Below are 21030 nucleotides of genomic sequence, written 5' to 3'. Positions count from 1 at the left end.
ACTGTAGGACAGTCACCTATGACTTACCACATAGCACAGGAGACTCGGTAGAAAGGTTTGGTCCTTGCTACAGTACATGATGTTGCTGCTGGTGCCCCAGCTATTTCATTAATTACATGTATCTTATTTTCACTCATTTTTCTCCTCGGGGATATTAACCTTGTTGTCAGATATTCGAAGGTCAGATCCACACTGACCTAACTCAATATAGAAGCAATACCCATGAGCAGGAAGCCTCCCACAGTTAACCCTTTTATCCACTGGAAATACCTTAAAAAATAAGACAAAACCAGGCTCTTGGTTATCAATGTGATCCAGTCACAGCTTAAAGAGAGCACTCTTATGTGTAGATGCTCACACAGAGGTTATGGAGAGCACATTTCAAGGAGAGAACAGAACAGGAGAGGACAGAACAGGAGAGGACAGGAGAGAACAGAACAGGAGAGGACAGAACAGGAGAGGACAGAACAGGAGAGAACAGAACAGGAGAGGACAGGACAGGAGAGGACAGGAGAGGACAGGACAGGAGAGGACAGGACAGGAGAGGACAGGACAGGAGAGAACAGGAGCAGGAGAGGAGAGAACAGGACAGAACAGGAGAGGACAGGACAGGAGAGGACAGAACAGGAGAGGACAGAACAGGAGAGGACAGGACAGGAGAGGACAGGAGAGGACAGGACAGGAGAGGACAGAACAGGAGAGGACAGGACAGGAGAGGACAGAACAGGAGAGGACAGGACAGGAGAGGACAGAACAGGAGAGGACAGAACAGGAGAGGACAGGACAGGAGAGGACAGGACAGGAGAGGACAGAACAGGAGAGGACAGGAGAGGACAGGACAGGAGAGGACAGGACAGGAGAGAACAGGAGCAGGAGAGGACAGAACAGGACAGAACAGGAGAGGACAGGACAGGAGAGGACAGGACAGGAGAGGACAGAACAGGGGAGGACAGGAGAGGACAGGACAGGAGAGGACAGGACAGGAGAGGACAGGAGAGGACAGGAGAGGACAGGAGAGGACAGGACAGGAGAGGACAGAACAGGGGAGGACAGGAGAGGACAGGAGAGGACAGGACAGGAGAGGACGGAACAGGAGAGGTCAGGAGAGAACAGAAGAGGAGGGAAAATGTGACCCTAGAAGGAGTTCAGTGTTCCCAGAACACAAATAAAATGTGCTGCTGGGGGAAACAGGAAATGAGCTGAAGAGGGCAGGGCTGGGTGAGGGGAAGACACAGGCTCACAGGAAGACTTTACTGCAGGGAAAATGTCAGGGACTCAGGGCAGAAGATTCAAAAGCAAAATAATGCGGTCACCACAGATACAGCCACAGAACAGAAAAGACGTCTCCCGGAGTAATGTGTAAAGGGATTACTATGGATGGAGGAAGCCCCATTCTCACCTACATCCAAGGAGGCAAAGGATAATACAAAGAAATGACTTTTCCTTGTGAATGTAAACTTTGTAATGAGATCTTCATATGGACTCAGAGCGGGACACAAGTGTAGGAAAAGATGGAGCTGAAGTTTCTGGGGTTTGTTTTGCATGACTTTCCATCTAAACTTTCCATTCTGACGCATTCATCTTGGAATGGTGAGCTTTCCCCATTCAAAGTACACTACTTCTCCAATACTAAACATGAGAAAGCCATCTCAGCTGCAGTCAGCATCTGACTATCTTTACTATGGATCCAGTGCCCCAAAGCACAGTTAACTCCTCCAAAATGATCCACAGTGATTTAAATACAATTACACTGAGGTTCACCAGTCACCTTGCTCCAGAAGGGCATTAGGAAGGGAGAAGAGTAATTAGCTTATGAGACGCCTGAAGAGGTTACATTCTCCACAGTTTGACTTACCCTTTGCTTATACTTGACCCTGACAGGCTACTGGGCTGTACTTATACACCAAAACACCTTTTTCTTTTTCTTCTTCCTGTTCTGGTATTTACAAAGACATTAGGTGGATACTACCTTCATATCCTGTAAGTTCCACACACAGCTTCATGGATGTTCTGGATGGTGAGCAGACAAGCACACAATCCTTGTTAAACCTTTGCCAAGCTGTTTAAGTAAGTCCTTCAAGGGTGACAGTGGTCTGGGCCCTCAGCAACTCTCACTTCTTCACTACAGATGCTCTGAGGCAAAGACTACCTCTTCTGTCTGCTGTGCATAAGGAAAAAAAACTGCAAGTAGGAAGTCTCATGGCTCCTTCCTATGTAATCAGAGATGGCTTAGGGAAAATTTCCCCCAAGATTTACCTTTTCATAAGCCAATGCAAACCTTGTCATACAGATCACCGGTATCTATGTTACATGGAGGGGCTGCAACTTAGGAGCTCAAAACTCTTGGGCTACGGTGTGTTCTTCTATGTCCTTGCATGGTCAAGAAAAATGGAGTTAAGAACTTGACCACACACGTCGGGCCAGCACATTCTGCAGGGAGGTTCAGAAGGAGCTTGTCCATTTGTCCCCATGCACACCAATGAACCACATGCATCCTCTCTTGGATTGCTTTTCTCACTTATCAAAATCAAAGAGAACATCCTCAAGAAGGGAAGAGACCATGTCCTCAACCCCAGTGAACACAGAAGCCCATGACTACAGTACAAAATGCACTCACAGAATTCTCTGAGATGTAAATGCCACATGAAGAGGCCAAGGAAGGGAAGGGATTCTGAGGAGAGTGGGTGGCAGAGACAATGGAAACCACCTGTGTTTGGGCTCTTTAAACCTTCCAATCCTGCCATATCATTAGCCTAAAAAGTCCTTTCCACACAGAAGACACACAACCCCGTCAGGTCTATAACTGCCTCAGAAGCTCCCAGTAACTGCTGTTTATAGATTTCTTTGATAATAAAAAGAAGAAACTGGATGGAGTCCCCAATACTAGTTCCTGTATACTAGTTAACAGACTAGGGAATTCACCCCAATTCAATCTCTCACACAGTTTTTAACTGAAAGAGTTTGCTGCTGATGTCTTTTGAGTCAGGGTCTGAAACTCCTTAGGTAGCCAAGAATCACCTTGAATTCCTCCCGCCCCCTACCTCCTGAGAGCTGGAGTTACAGGTACATGCTGGTTTATACTGTGCTGGAGATCAAGCCCAGGGCCTCCAGCATACTAATCAAAAACACTAACAACCAAGCTACAGCCCCAGTCTCAGATAATTTCATAAAAGTTTTTATTTTTAAGTGTGTGTGTGTGTGTATGTGTGTGTGTGTGTGTGTGTGTGTGTGTGTGTGTGTGTGTATGAGTTATGAGTGTGTACAACAGTGAGTGAGTTAGTGAGTGGAGAGCAGGGCTGGAGCTGGAGTGGCAGGTGCTTCTGAGCCTCCTGATGAGGGTGCTGAACTTGGGTCCCTGTAAGAGCAGTATGTGTTCTTAAGTACTGGGCCACTTCTCCTTCCCTAGGATGATGGTTTTAGATGGCACATCTGACAATATCACAGATGCCAGGTCTCATGGGACTCGTCAGGAACTCATCATCTGCTATGAAGAACTGTTGTTGATACAAGCTCACTCTGAGCAACGAGGACAGAACTGACCAAGGACAGAGAAGAAAGCATGTGGCTTGGGAGATGCTTTTTAAAAAGTCTTGCTGTCTGTCATCTGAAACCAGGCAATTTCCATCATTCACAGATAGGAAGTGATCTCAAGCCCATTTGCCTGCTAAAGAAAAACATTCCCAAGGTGAGTAGTTGAAGCTTCCCATAAGAAAACCTGGTATTTCCAGCATCAGACAGAAAGGGTCAGTGAGCCTCCTTCTCTGTAAGGCAGAGCTAAGGAAAGAGTCTAGATACTTCCCTCAGATCTAATCTAACCCCCTGAACTGAACTAGGCTCAGAGTGTCAGGAACCAAAACACTGGGTGGCACTTCAGGGCTCTGCTCTCACTGAGTGGTGGAAGCTGTGCTTGGCCTGCTTCAGAGGAAGGTACCTTGTGGGGGGCATAGAGGTCCTTGTGCTCACAGATGAGCACTAGGGGAACCAGGCATGTCAAATACAGAATGTTGTCCCTTGGAAGAAAGGGATGCATAACCTGTTATCTACCCAGAAGGATAGGAGAGGATGTGGTTAATGGGCTGGTGACCTTTTGTGCTGTAAGGTGGAGACTCCACTGGATCTTCCCCTGGATCCTTGTGATACTGTCAATATAGAGAACCTATTTTTAAGGAAGGTGTCACATGTAGTCAATCTATAGAACCTATTTTTATGGAAGATGTCATGGGTACTTTACAATGAGTTTTGATGTAGTCATGCCTTAAGGTTTATTGTGACACAGGATTGAGTTAATTGTTGTCAAGATGTTTTCACAAAATTGTGCTATGTTTGAATATGCCTAAAAAGAACCACTCAAGGTCAGACTCCTGGAGTTTGAACCAACACCAGCCATTGAGTGGTATTAGACCAAGCTACCTTCTTGCCTCCCGTTGATCATTACTCTGCTGGTTGTGGCAGTCCCAAGGACAGCTACAGTACATCAGCACTCTCATGGGCCTAGGGATGAGCATCAGCTAGACACCTAGCTCTTCCAGAAATAGTCTGTTGAATATTGCTTGGGCTGTGTGCCAGGAGAGGACCACAAGAAGGAAGTTTGAAGGGATTGTACCCAGCTCACAAAAATGCTAGAGTTCATGTGTTTCTATCTATGGAATCTGACCCTCCATGATGGAGGGACATCATTCTGCACACTATCATTTTTCACAGCCAGTTCACCCACCGTGAGCTCTTTCCAGCTCTTCCCGGGCCCTGCTCCCAAGAGTGGGTTTTGCCTTTATGTCTCAGGAACAAAGTCTCGAGTCCATGGTCTCCACACTTTCCAAAACCTCTGGTGGAAGAAAGCAGTTTTTAGGGAGAATTGTCTCTGAGGACCAGTTATTTGTCTTGACACATTAACATTTATTTTTTAGATTATCTCAGAGCACTTGGGAACTGTGTACCTTGAGATACTGTGTGGTGCCTCAGGACTATTTTCACTGAGCATTGAAGGACACACTTGGCCTGCTATGAGAGGTTATCTAAAGCTCCAGTGCACAAAGTGTCTCTCACGTCCTGAAAACAGAGTGAGGCTGGGAACTGGGCTGTGCTGCAGGTCTGCTGGCTGCAGCTCATGAACCTTTCCTATGCCTTGTGGGGACCCTCTTCTCCAGATGGTCTTTTAGGTGAGGGGGCAGCTGCAATCATCAGTTTAGTGCAAGTATCTCAAATGGTTTTCCCGCAGACTTTTACTACTTATATGCATTTACTTACAATTCAAAGACTGTGCATGTAATTATTTGTAAGTGCTCATAAATCTTTTTTCCAAAATATCTGGGATCTGATAAAATAAATTCAAGAACTCTGTCACATATCTGCCATGGCTCGTGTGAGTGAGCTGATGTGCATAGCTTCCTGCAGATGTGATAGCTAAGACTACTCAGAAAGTGCTAATAATACTAAAAGAGCAAAAGTCAAAGGCACAGGTGACCGTGAGCACCAGGCTGGGCCATTTCCAGAGAAGCTGACAAAATAACTCTCTTCTCAAAAATGTCTCCTTTGAAATCCTGCCTCAGATTAAAAGTAGTTTTCAAAAGTTCTTGGGAAAGCTTGGTTACTGAACAATGGAATCTGTCGTGAGTCCCAAAACTCCCAGCTAACCAGAATCCTGACTTAGGTAGGGAAATCATTTCAGCAAACACAATGGAATTAATCCAATGGAATTTAATTATAATTAACTCTCCAAGTTATTATCACATATATAATAGACAGGATATCCACTCTGTGACAAAGATTAAATAGCAAATATACAATTAAGAATAAGATGGTCATGATCCCTCAGTGAAGACCATGGAGACATCATAGCTGAGCATGGTGGCATGTATCTGTGTACCTCATATGTGCAGAAGCAGGAAGACTCAGGTTGGAAGCCACTGGGCTACATGGTAAAACTGTCTCAAAAGAAAAAGAAAAAGAAAGCTCCATGGATAATCATCGTTGAGAAATGAAAATAAATATGATACCTTCTAAGGGTTAGAATATGACTTGCTTGTCTAGGAGGCATGAGGCCCTGAGCTCAGCCCCCACTATTTAAAACTAAATAAATAAAAATAGGCTCCTTCAGTGTGGACCCATTGCCTCCTTTGTGAATCGGCAGCTGAGGAGACTCCAGCATTCACCATGGCCAACGAGAAACCCAAGGAAGGAGTCAAGACTGAAAATAATGATCATATTAACTTGAAGGTGGCAGTATTAATACTGAATCATTAATATTTAATTTTAACTATGGAAACTTCTTTTCCATTTTTATGTCAGGATGCTCGTCTATCCACCACTACCTCAAAGCATGGAGTATCATGCTGGCAGAAGTCAAGTTTTATTAGGACTGATGTCTCGAGTTTCCTTCTTCAGTGATGACACCCCTGTGATACTGTCCATATTCTCTCAGACGCACCATACATCAGAACTAGATGCAAACCACAGATCAAAATAGGTGAGGCTCTCGATGCTCACTACAAAACCACATCAAAGAGAAGAAACATTTGACTTTTACTTTACCCCCAAACTGTAATAGATGTTCCGTACCTCAGGTGATCTTTTGACCTTTCAAATTTTTGTCTCCTTATAAAAAAGAAATTTTAAAAGTACCATAATTTGTATATTTTGTAAATACTGTATTTGAACCATCACTTTTAAGATGGAAACTTTAAGGCATTTTTAATGAGCCATTTCTCTCTGTCTCCTCTGTGTGTAAGTGCTTATTTTTGTTTGTGTAAGTACCAGCACCAAACACACACATTGAAGGCCTCTCTATCTGCTCACCTTTCTCTCTGAAGCAGTCATAAATTCCTGTGGTCCCTCTTGGATGTGCTCCCCTGTAGCAAGTCATGGAGTCTCACTGGGGAAGGGCCTCACAAGTCTGAGTGAGAGGATTGTTTCTATCTGGGACACAAGGACAAAGAGAGGGATCTAAGTAAACAGGCCTTGCTATGTGCCCACAGCCCCAACTTTATGCCATCACAGCCTCTGTTGAGTGGGATCCTGCTTAGCTGTTCCTTGCACTTAACTTTGCCCAAATAAATAAAGATTGATGGAGCCCATAGGCTTCTGTGTTCTCTGAGTCTTCATTTTCTGAAGGCACCAATGCCCACATGAAACATATGAAGTAAACTTGCATGTTCCTCTATTGTTAATCTTACAAGTGACCCCACCACCAACCTTGTGATAGCTGTAAAATCATTACTTGGCAAGTTATAGTAAGCTTAGCATCGTATATGGAGCATTAGAGTACCTGATTATTATTTACCATTGCATTTATTTTTAAGGATAAATTTTGTTTATGTGAGGAGTTGGGGAGAAAGAATGAATGAACCTGCAAGTGTGGAGGTGAGGGGCAACTCGAAAGAGTAGACACTCTTTCTCTTCTCGCACCATGTGGGTCCTGGGAATTAAACTCAGGTCATTAGGCTTAGTGGTGAGTGCCTTTACACACCGGGCCTTCTCACCAACACTAGATCTCAACTCTAGCTTACACTTTTGTTTTCACTTACAAATAATTGAATTTACTGAATGTACCACTATTTTGCCAGCATGTCCTAGTTGTTATTTGGATGGTTTCTAGGTTTATACTTCGAGTAGCACCTACTGTAAAACTTTCTAACCATGAAGCCTGATGCCCATGTAAAAGGTGTTTCTAGGATGTTACCTACAAGCTGTGGTCCTTGCTCACACAGAATCAGGCCTAGAATGTAAAGTTTTTCACGTTATCATACAGACATAGATTCTTTCCCACAGTGTAGGTAGATGCCTGCCATTCTTCTGACACTTGATACTGGCAACTTCAATGGCTATAAAACAGCACTATAGGGTCACCTTAACGGCCATTTCTTTGATTACTGAAGTGTAGCTAATGTGGGGTAGCAGCCTTCTCTTGTGAAATGAAGAACACGGTCAACTCTTTATAGGGACTGCATTCTCTATATGTGGTTACATAGTCTGGTCTTGTCAGCTGTGTTTTCAACTGCAGTTCTGTGACTTTAGTATCAAACCTTAGTCTTTTTCTTAGGGGTATAAATATATGTATATTTTTCATGTTTCAAATATGTGTTCTTTCATAGAAAATGTATTGAATGCGTTTACACTTAAATCTATTTGGATATCTAGACTTAGTTAGACTAACATGATCAGTGATGGTCTACACACATTTGGGTTGGTAATTTTGCTTTACTCTTAGATTCACTGGGAAGAAGTAGTCAGAACAGAGTCAGGCTGTGAGGATCACATTGAGTTTCAGAGTTTCCCATCAGTACTCACACGAATTTATGTCCTGTCAAATATCAAGAGAAAAACAGATACACTGAGCAGCCATGGTCTTTTCATTATATGGTTATCCTTGAAGAGCCACTTGTTGGTGTGAAATGTCAAGGTTAACTTTCTCCCCTTAGGAGTGTTTTTTTTTTTAATTGGTTGACTTCTAGCACTATATTGAATAAATATGCGGAGAGTGGACAGCCATGTCTTGTTCCTGATTTTAGTGGTATCGGTTTGAGTTTCTCTCTGTTTAATTTGATAGTGGCTGCTGGCCTGCTGTAAATTGCCTTTATTATGTTTAGCAATGTTCCTTGTATTCCTGATCTGTCTAAGACCTTTATCATGAAGGGGTGTTGGATTTTGTCAAAGGCTTTTTCAGCATCTAATGAGATGATCATGTGATTTTTTTTCTTTCAGTTTGTTTATATGGTGTATTACATTGACAGATTTTCATATGTTGAACCATCCTTCCATCCCTGGGATGAAACCTACTTGGTCATGATGGATAATTTTTTTTTTTTTGATGTATTCTTGGATTCGGTTTGCCAATGTTTTGTTGAGTATTTTTGCATCAATGTTCATGACAGAGATTGGTCTGTAATTCTCTTTCTTTGTTGCATCTTTGTTTGGTTTGGGTATCAGGGTAATTGTAGCTTCATAGAAAGACTTTGGTAGTGTTCCTTCTGTTTCTATTGTGTGGAGCAATTTGAAGAGTATTGGTATTAGTTCTTTGAAAGTCTGGCAGAATTCTGCACTGAAACCATCTGGTCCTGGGCTTTTTTTGGTTGGGAGACTTCTGATGACTGTTGCTATTTCATAATTATTAAGCAGTTAACATGAGACTAGTTTGGTAGCAATAGAAGCAAAACCATAATGCCTGAGAAACATCCGTCCTTACAGGTGTTACCAAAGTCATTCCCACAATAACAAAGATAATTGAGCTGTAGGCCTTGCAGTCCCTAAGTCCCAAAGGCATGGCCTCTGACCCAGTTATCTGGCTCTGAATGTAGACGACTTAAATGCACGTGTCTTTCTTGGATGCAGAGTCTTCGTTACAAACAGAGACTCACAAAGCATGCTTTGCTTCCTTATGAAAGAGGGTCTTCTCTAGCAGTCAAGTACGAGACCACATCCTCGACAATTCTGTATGTAAAAGAATGTGTTGTGAGGCTTTGAACCCCATGTAAATTTAAAGGCTTAGAGAAACATCTATCTGGATCTAGAAACCATTCCTTTGGGAAGTAACCTATGGGTGACTGTCCTGTGACATAAAAGGGCTTGGGTAGAAGTGTCAAACTGTGAAAACAGAGCAAAGAGAAGAATGTGGATGGTCAGTTCATGGGTTTGATGGTTGTGACATTGTCATAAGTGGTTCATGTTATCAGTTGACAAAAATTTTAACTTGTCTTTTAGGACTCCATCACCACACAAGGTTACAATGAAGGTAACATAGACAGTGGGAAGATCATATTCAAGTTCACGAACTGTGCTGACAGATGCCCATCCCGTTCCTGCTCATCTCCAAGCTTCTGGAATTCTGCCTCCCCATTATTCACACAAATAGACTATTGGTTGAATACAATGGGCTTTTCTAAATGAGCACTCTGGATAAGGCCCTAGATGCTGCAAAGTCTGGGATTCACTGCTGCCAATGTGGACCACTGTCCCACTGTCTTTGTCTTTCAAACAAACTTACACTCTTTCTTTTAGAACAAGAATTTACAACATTTGACAAAAAAATTCTCAGCACTAAATTAACAAGTGGTTGGTTTGGCTATATACTACACTGTCTTTTTTTTTTTCTTTTAACAATTTCAGGGGTGCACTGAAGAAAACAACTATACGTGCAGAATTTAATAATATTAAACTTGATTTGTAATAGTATACAAAAGGCACATTGGAGAGGTAAGGTTAAACAGGGAAAGGTATGGTGAGGCTCTTAAGTCAAGGGATTAAACCAAGGCTTCATATATGCTATCATTGAGCTATATTCCCAGCTCTCAAGTGTTAAGTTTAAAGATATGGAAATATTAAGTAGAGAAGGCAGGGAGAGAAAGAATAAAAAGAAGAGGAGGAGGAGAGGAAGAGAAGGAGGAGGAGAACAGAAGTGGAACAGGTTTTCCAAATGTGAAGTAACAGGTACAGATATACAAGGCAGGATGTACAAGCATACAAAATCAATTACACAATGAAACTGTATCTAAGAATGAAGGATAAAGGATAGAGGCCAAAAGCTAGACAGAGGCATCATTAAGATTTGCCTATTTAAGGGACGAGAGGCTACTGAGAATTCCAGATGTGAGGATGTTAGACAAAGTCAAGTAAATAGTTAGCTCACAAATCCTGGCACAGGGCTGTTAGGTATGCTAATACAGTAGCATTCAAACCAAAAAAATAACTGAATATCCTTGCTCCAATAATCCCCAAGACTCAAACCTGAATGTAAACTTGCAATATGCAAGATACTGCTGGGGACTCTTAGTCCAGTAGGGAATTCAAGGGAACCTAGTAGAATTTCAAGGAGAAGGCTTTAAAATCAAGAATAATGTAAATTTTCTATAGAACATGGGTGGGACGAAGAAGGGCAATGGGAATTTGCTATCCGATGATAAGACCAAAAGAATGTGAGTGGAATAAAGAGAAAGTCTCATTTAAGTAAATGGTAAGACGTGTGATCCAAGCCTTGAACCCACCAAATCAAGAGGCATCAGCTCTACAGCTAAGTGGAAAAGACCACGTTCCCAAAACACTGCTTAATAGCTCAAGTAAAGAGGACACATGAAGTATCACTACAATGATGAAATTGTGAGAAATAAAATAGATATATTTCAGGAGGAAATAATAAAGAACAAGCAGCTTTTCCTGTCTCAGTGGTAGAAGTTACCATTTTCAGACTCACTTCTGAGAGCTGCTGTCTCAAAATACAAAATACAAAGAACAGCTATTGCAGATAGCTGGCCTTGCCTCTCAACAGCTCCCAGAAGTGGCCAGAGGTCTTGAGTGTTCCTTAACTGTGGCAGCATAGCTCTGGTCTGCACATGGTCTTCCAAGTATCACTAGCTCTGTGTCAAACTTTCCCTGCATGCAGACACAGCATCCATTCCAGCACCCATTGCAGTAAGCATGTCCCACTTGGACCGTCTCCTTAGATTCTGTTTCCAAACAAGACATGTTCAAAGGGACTGGATGTTAGGACGGCCACATCTTTCTGAGAAACACAGTGCATGATAATTTTGGCATTCTTTGGAGGCTTCTCACTGGAGGTAGAATCCCACACGACACACAGGTGAGAAGTCTGATAGACCTAGAAAACTCCAAAAGAGACAAGGGCCTAATGTAAATGCCTGTGATATGTGTGCTAAATAAGCAGTGGGGCAGTGGCTCACCCTGCGCAGTGGTCACTGGTTACACATCAAAACTTGGAAGAATGGCTAAATGACTTCTTCATAAGCAGCAAAGTGTCTGAAATAACAACTGGGAGCACTTTCTGTTTGGGGAGTGCTCTTACCCTTACAGATCCCACCACTCGCCACCTGCTTGCTGGAGCCGCTAACTTTGATGCTAGGAGATTTTTGTGTCCATTCCACTTACAGCCCCTTCCTCTGCCTTTCAAAGCTATTGCATCTGCTTTTCAGGTTCTTTGGCACTGTTTGTTATTTTTTAGTGATTTGGTCCTGTATTCATTCATTCCATTGTTTCTCAAGATTTTCATTTAGTGTTTCTTTTTCTAACATAGCATATAACTACAGTTTTAAAATAAAAGTAATAGGTAACATAGGCTATGCTACTATTCCAAAATAAAAGCAGTATAGGCCACCTACAAGTATGGTTTCAGTGAATTACTATAATGCCCTGATTGCAACAAGAGTGAGTAAAAAGAGCAACTATACATAGCCTTCAGTTTGTCATGGCTCAATATCCTAGTTAGGGGTACCATTGCTGTGATGAACATCATGCTCAAAAGCAAGTTGAAGAGGAAAGGGTCTATTTGGCTTACACTTTTACATCTTATTCCATCACAGAAGGAAGTCAGGCCATAAACTCAAGCAGGGCAGGAACTCGGAGGAAGGAGTTGATAGAGAGGACACAGAGGGATGCTGCTTACTGGTTTTCTCAACATGTCTTGCTCAGACTGCTTCCTTTATAGGATCTAGGACCACTGGTCCAGGGATGGTACCAGCCACAATGGGCTGGGCACTCCCATATCAATCACTAATTAAGAAAATGCCCTATAGGCTTTCCTACAGTTCATCTTATGGAGACATTTTCTCAATTGAGGTTCCCTTAATTCCATTAACTCTAGCTTATGTCAAGTTGACCTAAAATTAGCTAGTATACTAAGGCACTATGTAGCATTGGCAGAATAGTGAGACCCTTTCTAAAAAACCATACATATATAAGTAAATATGTTTCTTTTATCCATGTCAAACATGGGGGGGTGAAAACAAGCCTGGTCTTGATTAAAGCAAGGATGTGAGATGCAGACCTTTCCAACCCTGATGTCTGAAACAGCCTCAGGAAGCTGGGCTGCTTGGGTCTGCTTTCGTCTACTTACCCTTTTCTGTGGATAGACAGGGGTATATACTAAATAAATAAGAAGTATTTAATATACATTATTCTGTCCCAGTTTAAGTAAAAGAACAGCAAGAGAGCCATTGGTGATATCCTGCTGGGGCTTGTGGCCTCAAGTCCCTGGAAGTCACCACTGGACCCCAATACAGGCAAAATATCATGATGTTTTGATGCGTATATATATATATATAATGTGATGATCAACCCATGGATGAAATCAGCACTTCTACATCATATTAAAAGTTTTGTTGTTGTTGTTTAATGGCAAATACATTACAAATCCTCTCTCTACCTATTCTGAATTGTATCATGCTTTACTGGTAGTTATCTTAATCCTCCTGTGCCACATAACATAATAAATTATGAAGAATCATCCCAGTGTTTGATAGAATGAATGCAGACAAAGAGTCAGAGAGCCCATGGCTACCACACCTCAGGAGCAGAGCATAAGTGGAGATGTCCAAGGCAGCTGAGATCTGGTCCCTGTTCTCATCCTCCTCCTCCACCAGCAAGGCCACCTAATTGTGGTCCACCTAAAATCCCAGTTGCCAGAGACATTTGAACTGAGACAGAATTTTTGCATACAAAGGAAGTATCAAAACTCAGCCACTTTAGAGATCTGTGTGATTCTAACTTTTCACAGCTCCTGTTTTCTTGGGTCAAAGTGTTCTTTTTAAATACCTCTCTATATATACTAAAAATGTAGTCAGAATGTCTTTACATTAAATAATTCTAAAATGAACTCCCTCCTCCTCATCCTATTGTTTATTTGTGTGTGTTCTTCTCCACCTACGCCTCCCTGGGGGAAACCACTGGTTGGGACGCCTCAGATCTACTCCTGTTTATATCCTCACTGTTCCGCTGGAGCTACCAACTGACCCCTGCAGGTTCTGGAAGCCCCATTCCTATCTCTCTCTCTTTTTCCAAATCCCACCGGCTCAGAGTCTCTGAACAAAGGAAAGGCACCAGTTCGGCATTCTTGGCAACTGTATTGCAGCTTCCTCACCTGATACCATCAGCCACCCAGACAGCCACCCAAGTCCCCGCCTAAGTGCTCAGCTTTTGACCGTACTTGGGCACAAACCCAGCTTGTGGTGGACATGTCATCACCCCTCACCTATAGTCTATAAAATCTCCCTGCCTTAATTCAGTGAAAAACTTCTCTGGCCTTGATTTTTGGGACAGGTGAACCTGCCCAGGAGTGGCTTGGCCCATTATGCCTGTTGTTAAACTTTTTCAGTTTGGCTTGTCCTGGCTTACTGTGTTGGTGGAGAAACTTTTGGGGGTGGGTGGGCAGAAAACCTATTAATCACTCTGAAGATGACTACTTCTACTTAGGAACCTGCATCCACAGCTGGGCTTTCCTTTGGGTAATATAGTTAATTTGATGTGAGTGGACCACATTGTGACCATCGCTGCTTGACTCTAGCATTTCTGCTTTGAGGATCACAGTTCTCCAGCAGCCTCTTACTTTCATTTTTAATGATTCTCACTGTGTGTTATGGGAGTTCCCTCATGCCTTTTCCTTTGGGAAACTTTGTGCCAGCTTTGAAGGATGGAAATCTACACAGTGGTAACCTCTTTAAACAAAGCAATTCTTTGGAAAAAAATGCCTCAACCGTGGAATCATATAGGGTGATAACTCTGCCTACTTCCACACAAATTAACACCAAGCTGCTAGAAAATTTAGATAAATAGCATATGAACATATGCTTGATAAATAAGGTATATTTGATAATCAAGGTTTTCAAAAATCCTAAGGTCTACTCAGGTTCACAGCAATATTTGTCTAGTCTCATCTTTGCCTCTTGTAAGCATTAGCTAATTGGATAAACTAAGCTGTAAACAACTATAATGTTCTATAATGGAATATCTGGTCCCCCAAGAAAGTCCTTTCCCCAAGATCAGGCATTTAGACAATCCCATTTTTTTTTCAGGAGCTTGAAGAGAGTCCCTGCTTGCTGAAAAGGCAGGCATTCTTATCTCTGGCAAGAGAAACTTATGTTCCTTCCACTAACATATGACTGGTGCCTAATTATTTGTTAAGGTCAATGCTAGCTTCCTCAATCGCTGATCTCAAGCCACACCCCAGTTCCTATGCCTCCTTTCTCCCATTTACTCCTATGTGCAACTATAGAGTATAAAAGATGCCCATCAACTGAAGAATGGATTAAGAAAATGTGGTGCATATACACAATGGAGTACTACTCAGCAGAAAAAAACGACAGTATGAAACTTGCAGGCAAATGGATAGAACTAGAAAAAATCATTCTGAGTGAGGTAACCCAAACCCAGAAGGACAAACATGGTATGTACTCACTCATAAGTGGATTATAGATAGAAAGCAAAGAACAATCAGACTGCAACCTACATAACCATGGAGGCTATATAGCATGGGGGACCCTAGGATGACTGTGGCTTATAATAAGTTTTTGTTTTACTCAATTACTGAGTAAGCCTCAATGAAACATTTCACTATTAAGATAAGAATTTATTCTCAGATTATGCCCCCATCCCCACTGCTGCCAACAACACACATCCTCTTTGGGTCCTGAACCTTGCCAAAGCAGGTGAAATAGAAAAATAATCCTTTAGTTTCTGATTCACGCACATGTCTTCTTGATCTCTTTGGGCTAAAGTTCAAGCAATAATAGGAGCCCAGCTCCTCACCAGAACAGTGCTAAGGACCACATGGCAATCCTACTCAGGATCTGGGTAATAGTATAGACACCAAGATGCCTTTAGTTTGGAGATAAATACACTGGTGTATTGAATACCTGTCTACTTGTGAGGAGCAAATTTACAGAATGCACACACAGCTCCAGTCTGTGGAAAGTTGACTGAAAGTTCCCTCACGTCAAGGAGTACAATCTCTTCTCTCAAACACTGAGGTAAAGCTGTTGATTGCCCCGGTTAACAACTGAACCAGATGAAATGGGCAAAATGGTTACCAGTGGCCTACAAGTTCTTCACAAGTGTCTTTTACCTTGTTTTTATTGGGTTCAACACCATGAAGGCCACACTGCTCTGCTGGGGAGCCATAAAAGTGTAGTGGTGTCGATGATCCCCAGACCCCGACTTGATTCCTGGGGTGTGTGTGTGTGTGTGTGTGTGTGTGTGTGTGTGTATATGTGTGTAAATTCAGGGGAAATGTGACTCCACAGAAAGAAAGCAAGGCTAAGGCAAAGGGTGCCAGGCTACTGTGTGCATGCATTTCAGGCAGGGTCAGAACCTCTGGAACAAGTACCAGTGGACACCCGTGAAGAACTTGCAGTCTAACTAGCTGTACATTGTTTTAGGGTGAGCTAGGTGGCATGACTCCTCCTAGTCTAAGCTTTGTGTCCTGTCATGGCTAATTGTAGGAAGCCTGTCTTCCTGGAGAGCTGGGGGACAGCACTTTCTCATCAAGAAAGAGGTGAAAGAACTCTCATTAGAAAGCCCTGGAACTAAACAGACCATTGCTGGAGCTACTCAGTCAAAATGCTTAGCAATGTTTTCCAGCTTGAACAACATATAAAAGGGCACATGGGCACAATAAAACAGAACAAGCAGCTATGAGGGGACAGAAAGCAAGATCGACAGACAGCTGTCGAACTATGACAGCAAGCCTGGAATCCAGCTTGTGAGTGTGGCCTGGCAGCCCACATCTCTCCTCCCACTGGAAGGCTTTCCGCTGTGGTACCCTCATCAGAGTTTCCTCCAACTCTCCCAGTAATGAAAACTGAGAGCCAGTTCCCTAGACATCTGTGGAACTAAAGAGGTTTCAGAATTCCCTAACATCTATCATCTCCAAGGAGCCTACGGCATAGCATGGAAAGAGATGCCTGTGTGTTGCAGAGGGACATCCAAGGTTAGGCTGGCCCCACCGCCTGCCTGACACACTAGGAAAGGCATGCACTTTGTCGCCCCAAGATCTGCCTTTGGAGTTTGACTCCAAGTCTAACTAGCTGTTAAACTCTATACTCTCCCTAAGCTTCATTGTGTTTATCTGTGAAACAGGACTTCTGCTAACAGTATGACAGTCGTGCCAGGATGCTGTTAAAAATACTGTTATTGACACAGGTCGACCCATGAGGTGCTGAATGCATGCTTTTCCTCCTGATGTGATGTGTGCTCCCTTTATCATGTTCCCTGTGTTCTAAACTTAGAACGGCTTCATGCTCTAAGAATCAAGTCAGAATGCAATACAAGAACATGTATACACACTGTGTCAAGGACATTGTTAAAATCAGGACCTCAGCTATGTACATCAAGCTGGATTTTAGTTCTCAATCCTCCTGCTTCAGCCTCCAAGTACTGTGATTGGGAGCATGTGCCAGCATCCCTAAGAAGAAAATTCTTAGATGCCACAAAAGGGGAAGCATAGCACAGGGCAGCTAATGCTCTGGAATAGAAGGCCAGAGCATGCTTGAGTATGATGAGGAAGCAGGACATCAGGAGCTGCTATGGAAAGTGTTCTTATTTGCTTCTGAGATGGAAGGTTCTGGGGTCTCTACAATCCCACACTGCTGACAAGAACCTCATTTCTGGAGTAGGGGGCTGTTTTCTTCCTAGCTGAGCAGCAGACACAGATGTAAACTGAAGATCAGGGACATACGTCAGAAGTCCCATTGTCCACCGCCAGCTCCCCCGCAGCAGCCGCCTGCCACTCACTCCCTTCTGCTCTGTCTTCACTGCCCCACCACCCAAGTATGTGTGTTGCTACATATTGAGAATTCATGGCCCTTGGATATCACTTTTACTAATTTTAAGACATAAATAAACTTTTGCTTGTTTTTTAGCCAGAGGAAAGTCAGTGGGTACCTCCTAAGATCTCACTCTTCTTTTGGGACCCAAGGCCCAGAATTTTATACTTCCTTCTTCCTCTCCCTTCCTCTTCCCTTCCCCTCTCCCTCTTCTCCCCTCCCCTCTCTGTGAGACAGGATCTCACTATATAGCCCTAGTGGGTTTGGGACTCACTTATTTATACCAGGCTACTTGCCTCAAACTCACAGAGATCTGGCTATCTCTGCCTCCCAAGGGCTTGGAAAGAATTCTCTTCTGATGACCAGTTCATAGACTGTCTTAACAGCAGCTCCTTTCGATGAGTTTCATTGAGGCTGGCTCAGTGGTTAAGAAAATCTGCTATTCTTATAGAGGACCTGGATTCAGTTTCCAGCATCCACAGGGTGGCTCATACCTTCTAAGACTGTAGTTACAGAGGACTCATTGCTCATGATTCATCCATTACTGGCCACCATGTGTGCCTTCATGCATGTTGTATAAATGCATACATGCAGGCAATCACTCAAAGACATAAAAACTGTCTTAACGAATTTCACCTATGCAACTTTCAGTTGATTTGACTGTACTAAAAAAAAATGGAACAGGTCATCGCTGGAGCAAGAAAGAAGCCAGATTTGAGGCTTCCAGTCTGAATCTCCTTTCTCTGCCCGTACGCCGGCCTCTTTTCAAGCTTTAGTCACTCAGTACCTTCCTGCACACCTTCTGAAAACAAAACAAAGAATTCTTCAAACCTAGTGGGTAATCCCCTCGAAGGTTGAATCCTTTGCAACTGCCAGCATCTCATTCAGCTTGTTCTAGAAAATGCAGTTCCAATGTGGCTCAAGCAAATAGTGTCTTGTGTGTTATTAGTGTGTGAGGTGAAAGGAGCCTCAGATATGACATCGCTCTGCTTATACAGGGACAGAAATGGAGCCACCAACAGACTGAGGGGACTTAGAAAAGTGAATGGCATAGGCAAAGGCTGAGGTTGGATCTGGGATGGCCTGATTCACATTTCCATGTCATGTCTTCCCAGCAGAGTCAGTATACCATTTCTATAAAGGGGAACAATATTTGGGGATTTGTGGGCTACAAACTCTTACTAAGCCCAAACCTGCTCTAGTCAATGTGTAAACATGACTGTTTTGCATGTCAATAAATTTTGATTTATAAAAATAGGGGTTAAGCAGGATTTGACCATAACCAAGCCCACCTCTCTAGAACACTCCAGCCCAAAGGAAAATATTGGAAATGGAGAAAAATGTGCTGCTGAACTTGCGTACCTGCCCAGCAAGGTGCATCGGTGTACAATACCAATTGCTCTCCTCTGTATGACATATATACACTGAACTTTCTGGGAAAACAGAACCAGAAGTAGCCCAAAGTTGCTGGGATTTGTTGTTGGTCAATTTGGAGGCTTCAGGAAGCCTGGGAGTATAATCTGTTATATTCCCTGGATGGGAATACTATTTTCTTAATTTCTCAGTCATATCAATGAATACACTTTTAATGTGAGAACTGATACCTGCTAGGATGTGCTGTGTGTCAGGTGGAGAGAAGGTTGCTAATTATTTCAGAGACTTTCATGGTCCTGTGCTGAGGCCAGAAACCTAACACAGGGGAGATGAATTACAATTGGGTCATTCCAAGATGGAAAACAAGTCAGAATTTAGCGGACATGATCACTCTGTGATAGTGATTCATATCCATGTCACCAAATCCCAATTGTCTGTCTGTAATTCACCCTCTGCTAATTGTGGTGGCCCTATCACGAATGCTAAAGGAATCTTTAGGTGGGACAAGCTCCCCTCTACCTGCGTGTGAAGGAGGTAGGAGGGAAAGTTGAGCACCAAGAACAAAATACAAAACAAAGTTAAGGCAGTACTTCAATAATGAACTTTTTAGAGCCAAACCAGTATTGGGAAGGATTTTCCCAGGAGCAGGAGGACATGGAGCACCAAGAGAGAGGGCTACACTGAGCTCTAGCTGATTCTTAGAAAGAATGAACATGAAAACACATTGCTAATGTCTGCCACATTGCAGGAGTCAACATACTTTCCATCTCCAGATAGCAACCACACGCTCTTCCCCAAAGTCAGACAAGCTCATTAGTATCATGGCCTGGTCTTCAGACATAACTCTTAAAAACATATAATATTAATACTTTCTATAGGTTTGAAAAATTCTTGGAATCTTTTTCTTTCTCATAGCACTTTTTATACACCAGTTAAGAAATGATCTTGGGTTAGAAGCAACTCAGCACAGAACCCAAAGTGGTAAGGACACAGCAGACCATGTGACAAGAGCTGACAGGTGGCAGCATCAGTAACACAATACCCAGGGAAATCACATGAATTAGACTTCAGGAGAAATAGTGGCCTTAGCAGTTCCACCTCTCACTTCGAAGTGCACGTTCTAGTAGTCAGTTTCTTCAGGGACTTCAGCATCATCTGCTGACCACCTCTGTGCACTTGACAAAAAAATGGCAGGTGGCTTTGCCGCTTAGCATGCATCAAATCCTAAAGTTCACCTTTTAGGTCACATCACATTTCACCATCACTGCACCTATTTATTCCCACAGAATTTCGGGTAGAATTCTAGACCCAGAGAAACCATCATAACAGAACGGAGCCTGTTTATGAGACTGTTTTGACTAAGTAGTCAGGGCAAAGGCCCTCAGTACTTACTGGCTGGTGAGGGAGTGCTGCATCCACTAGGAGGTGGGTGGCCATGGAGACCGTGGAGTGGAGGCAGGGAGAGTCCTCCGATGACAGGTGGGAACAGAATTGGATAGGGTGCAGCTGGGTAGTGAGTCATGTGTCCACGCACTGCCGGGACTGGACATGCGTGGCTGCTGGTGCTCATGCTTCAAGCTTCACTGAAGGACAGGTGCTTCAGGGTGGGCACACATCACTACAGATCCCAAACCACACAGAAGAGGCAGATGTGGGCAAAATGAGGCTGAACAAGGCCCTGGCCAAAGCAAGAGGGTTCACCTGCTGATCTGGCTTCCTCCCAGCAGGCTCTCTCTGCCTCCCATTTTGCTTTGTTGATGACAGGAAGGGGCTGATGCTGGCCAGCTGCTCAGCTTATGGTTCAGTGGCACCAGGGGCCTTCAGATTCCAGGGCTCTTAATCCTGTAAGAAAACAAGCAAACAACAACCAATTCATCACAAATCTAAGATACTTCTCACTTTATTAAATTATTGTACAAAAATTATTAATAATTTAGATCTCCAAATTCCTTCTTGTTCCCATACATTTACTGTTTTGTGGTTTTGATTTTTCTCAAACTCAAGCACTATAGTACAAGCTAAAACACGTACATATACTTTTATCATGACTAATCCTCCTTTATTAAACTACAAGCTCCTTTCTGAACTCTGTAGTCCACCTCTTCTTGCCTCATGTTTC

General features: G+C 43.0%; 1 protein-coding gene across 1 annotated transcript in view; it reads right to left on the bottom strand.

Moving 5' to 3' along the window:
• Positions 1-20717, bottom strand: part of Rarb (retinoic acid receptor beta) — a 331881-nt gene extending 311164 nt beyond the window's left edge. The window contains exon 1 of the mRNA XM_036199705.1: positions 20304-20717. Coding sequence (XP_036055598.1) covers positions 20304-20481 — 178 coding nt within the window. The 5' untranslated portion in view covers positions 20482-20717. The remainder of the gene's footprint in view (positions 1-20303) is intronic.
• Positions 20718-21030: the final 313 nt, after the last annotated feature.

This window comes from Onychomys torridus, chromosome 9 (genome assembly GCF_903995425.1).
Source record: "Onychomys torridus chromosome 9, mOncTor1.1, whole genome shotgun sequence".
Classification (NCBI taxonomy): Eukaryota; Metazoa; Chordata; class Mammalia; order Rodentia; family Cricetidae; genus Onychomys; species Onychomys torridus.
This window is presented reverse-complemented; position numbering and strand designations above follow the sequence as displayed.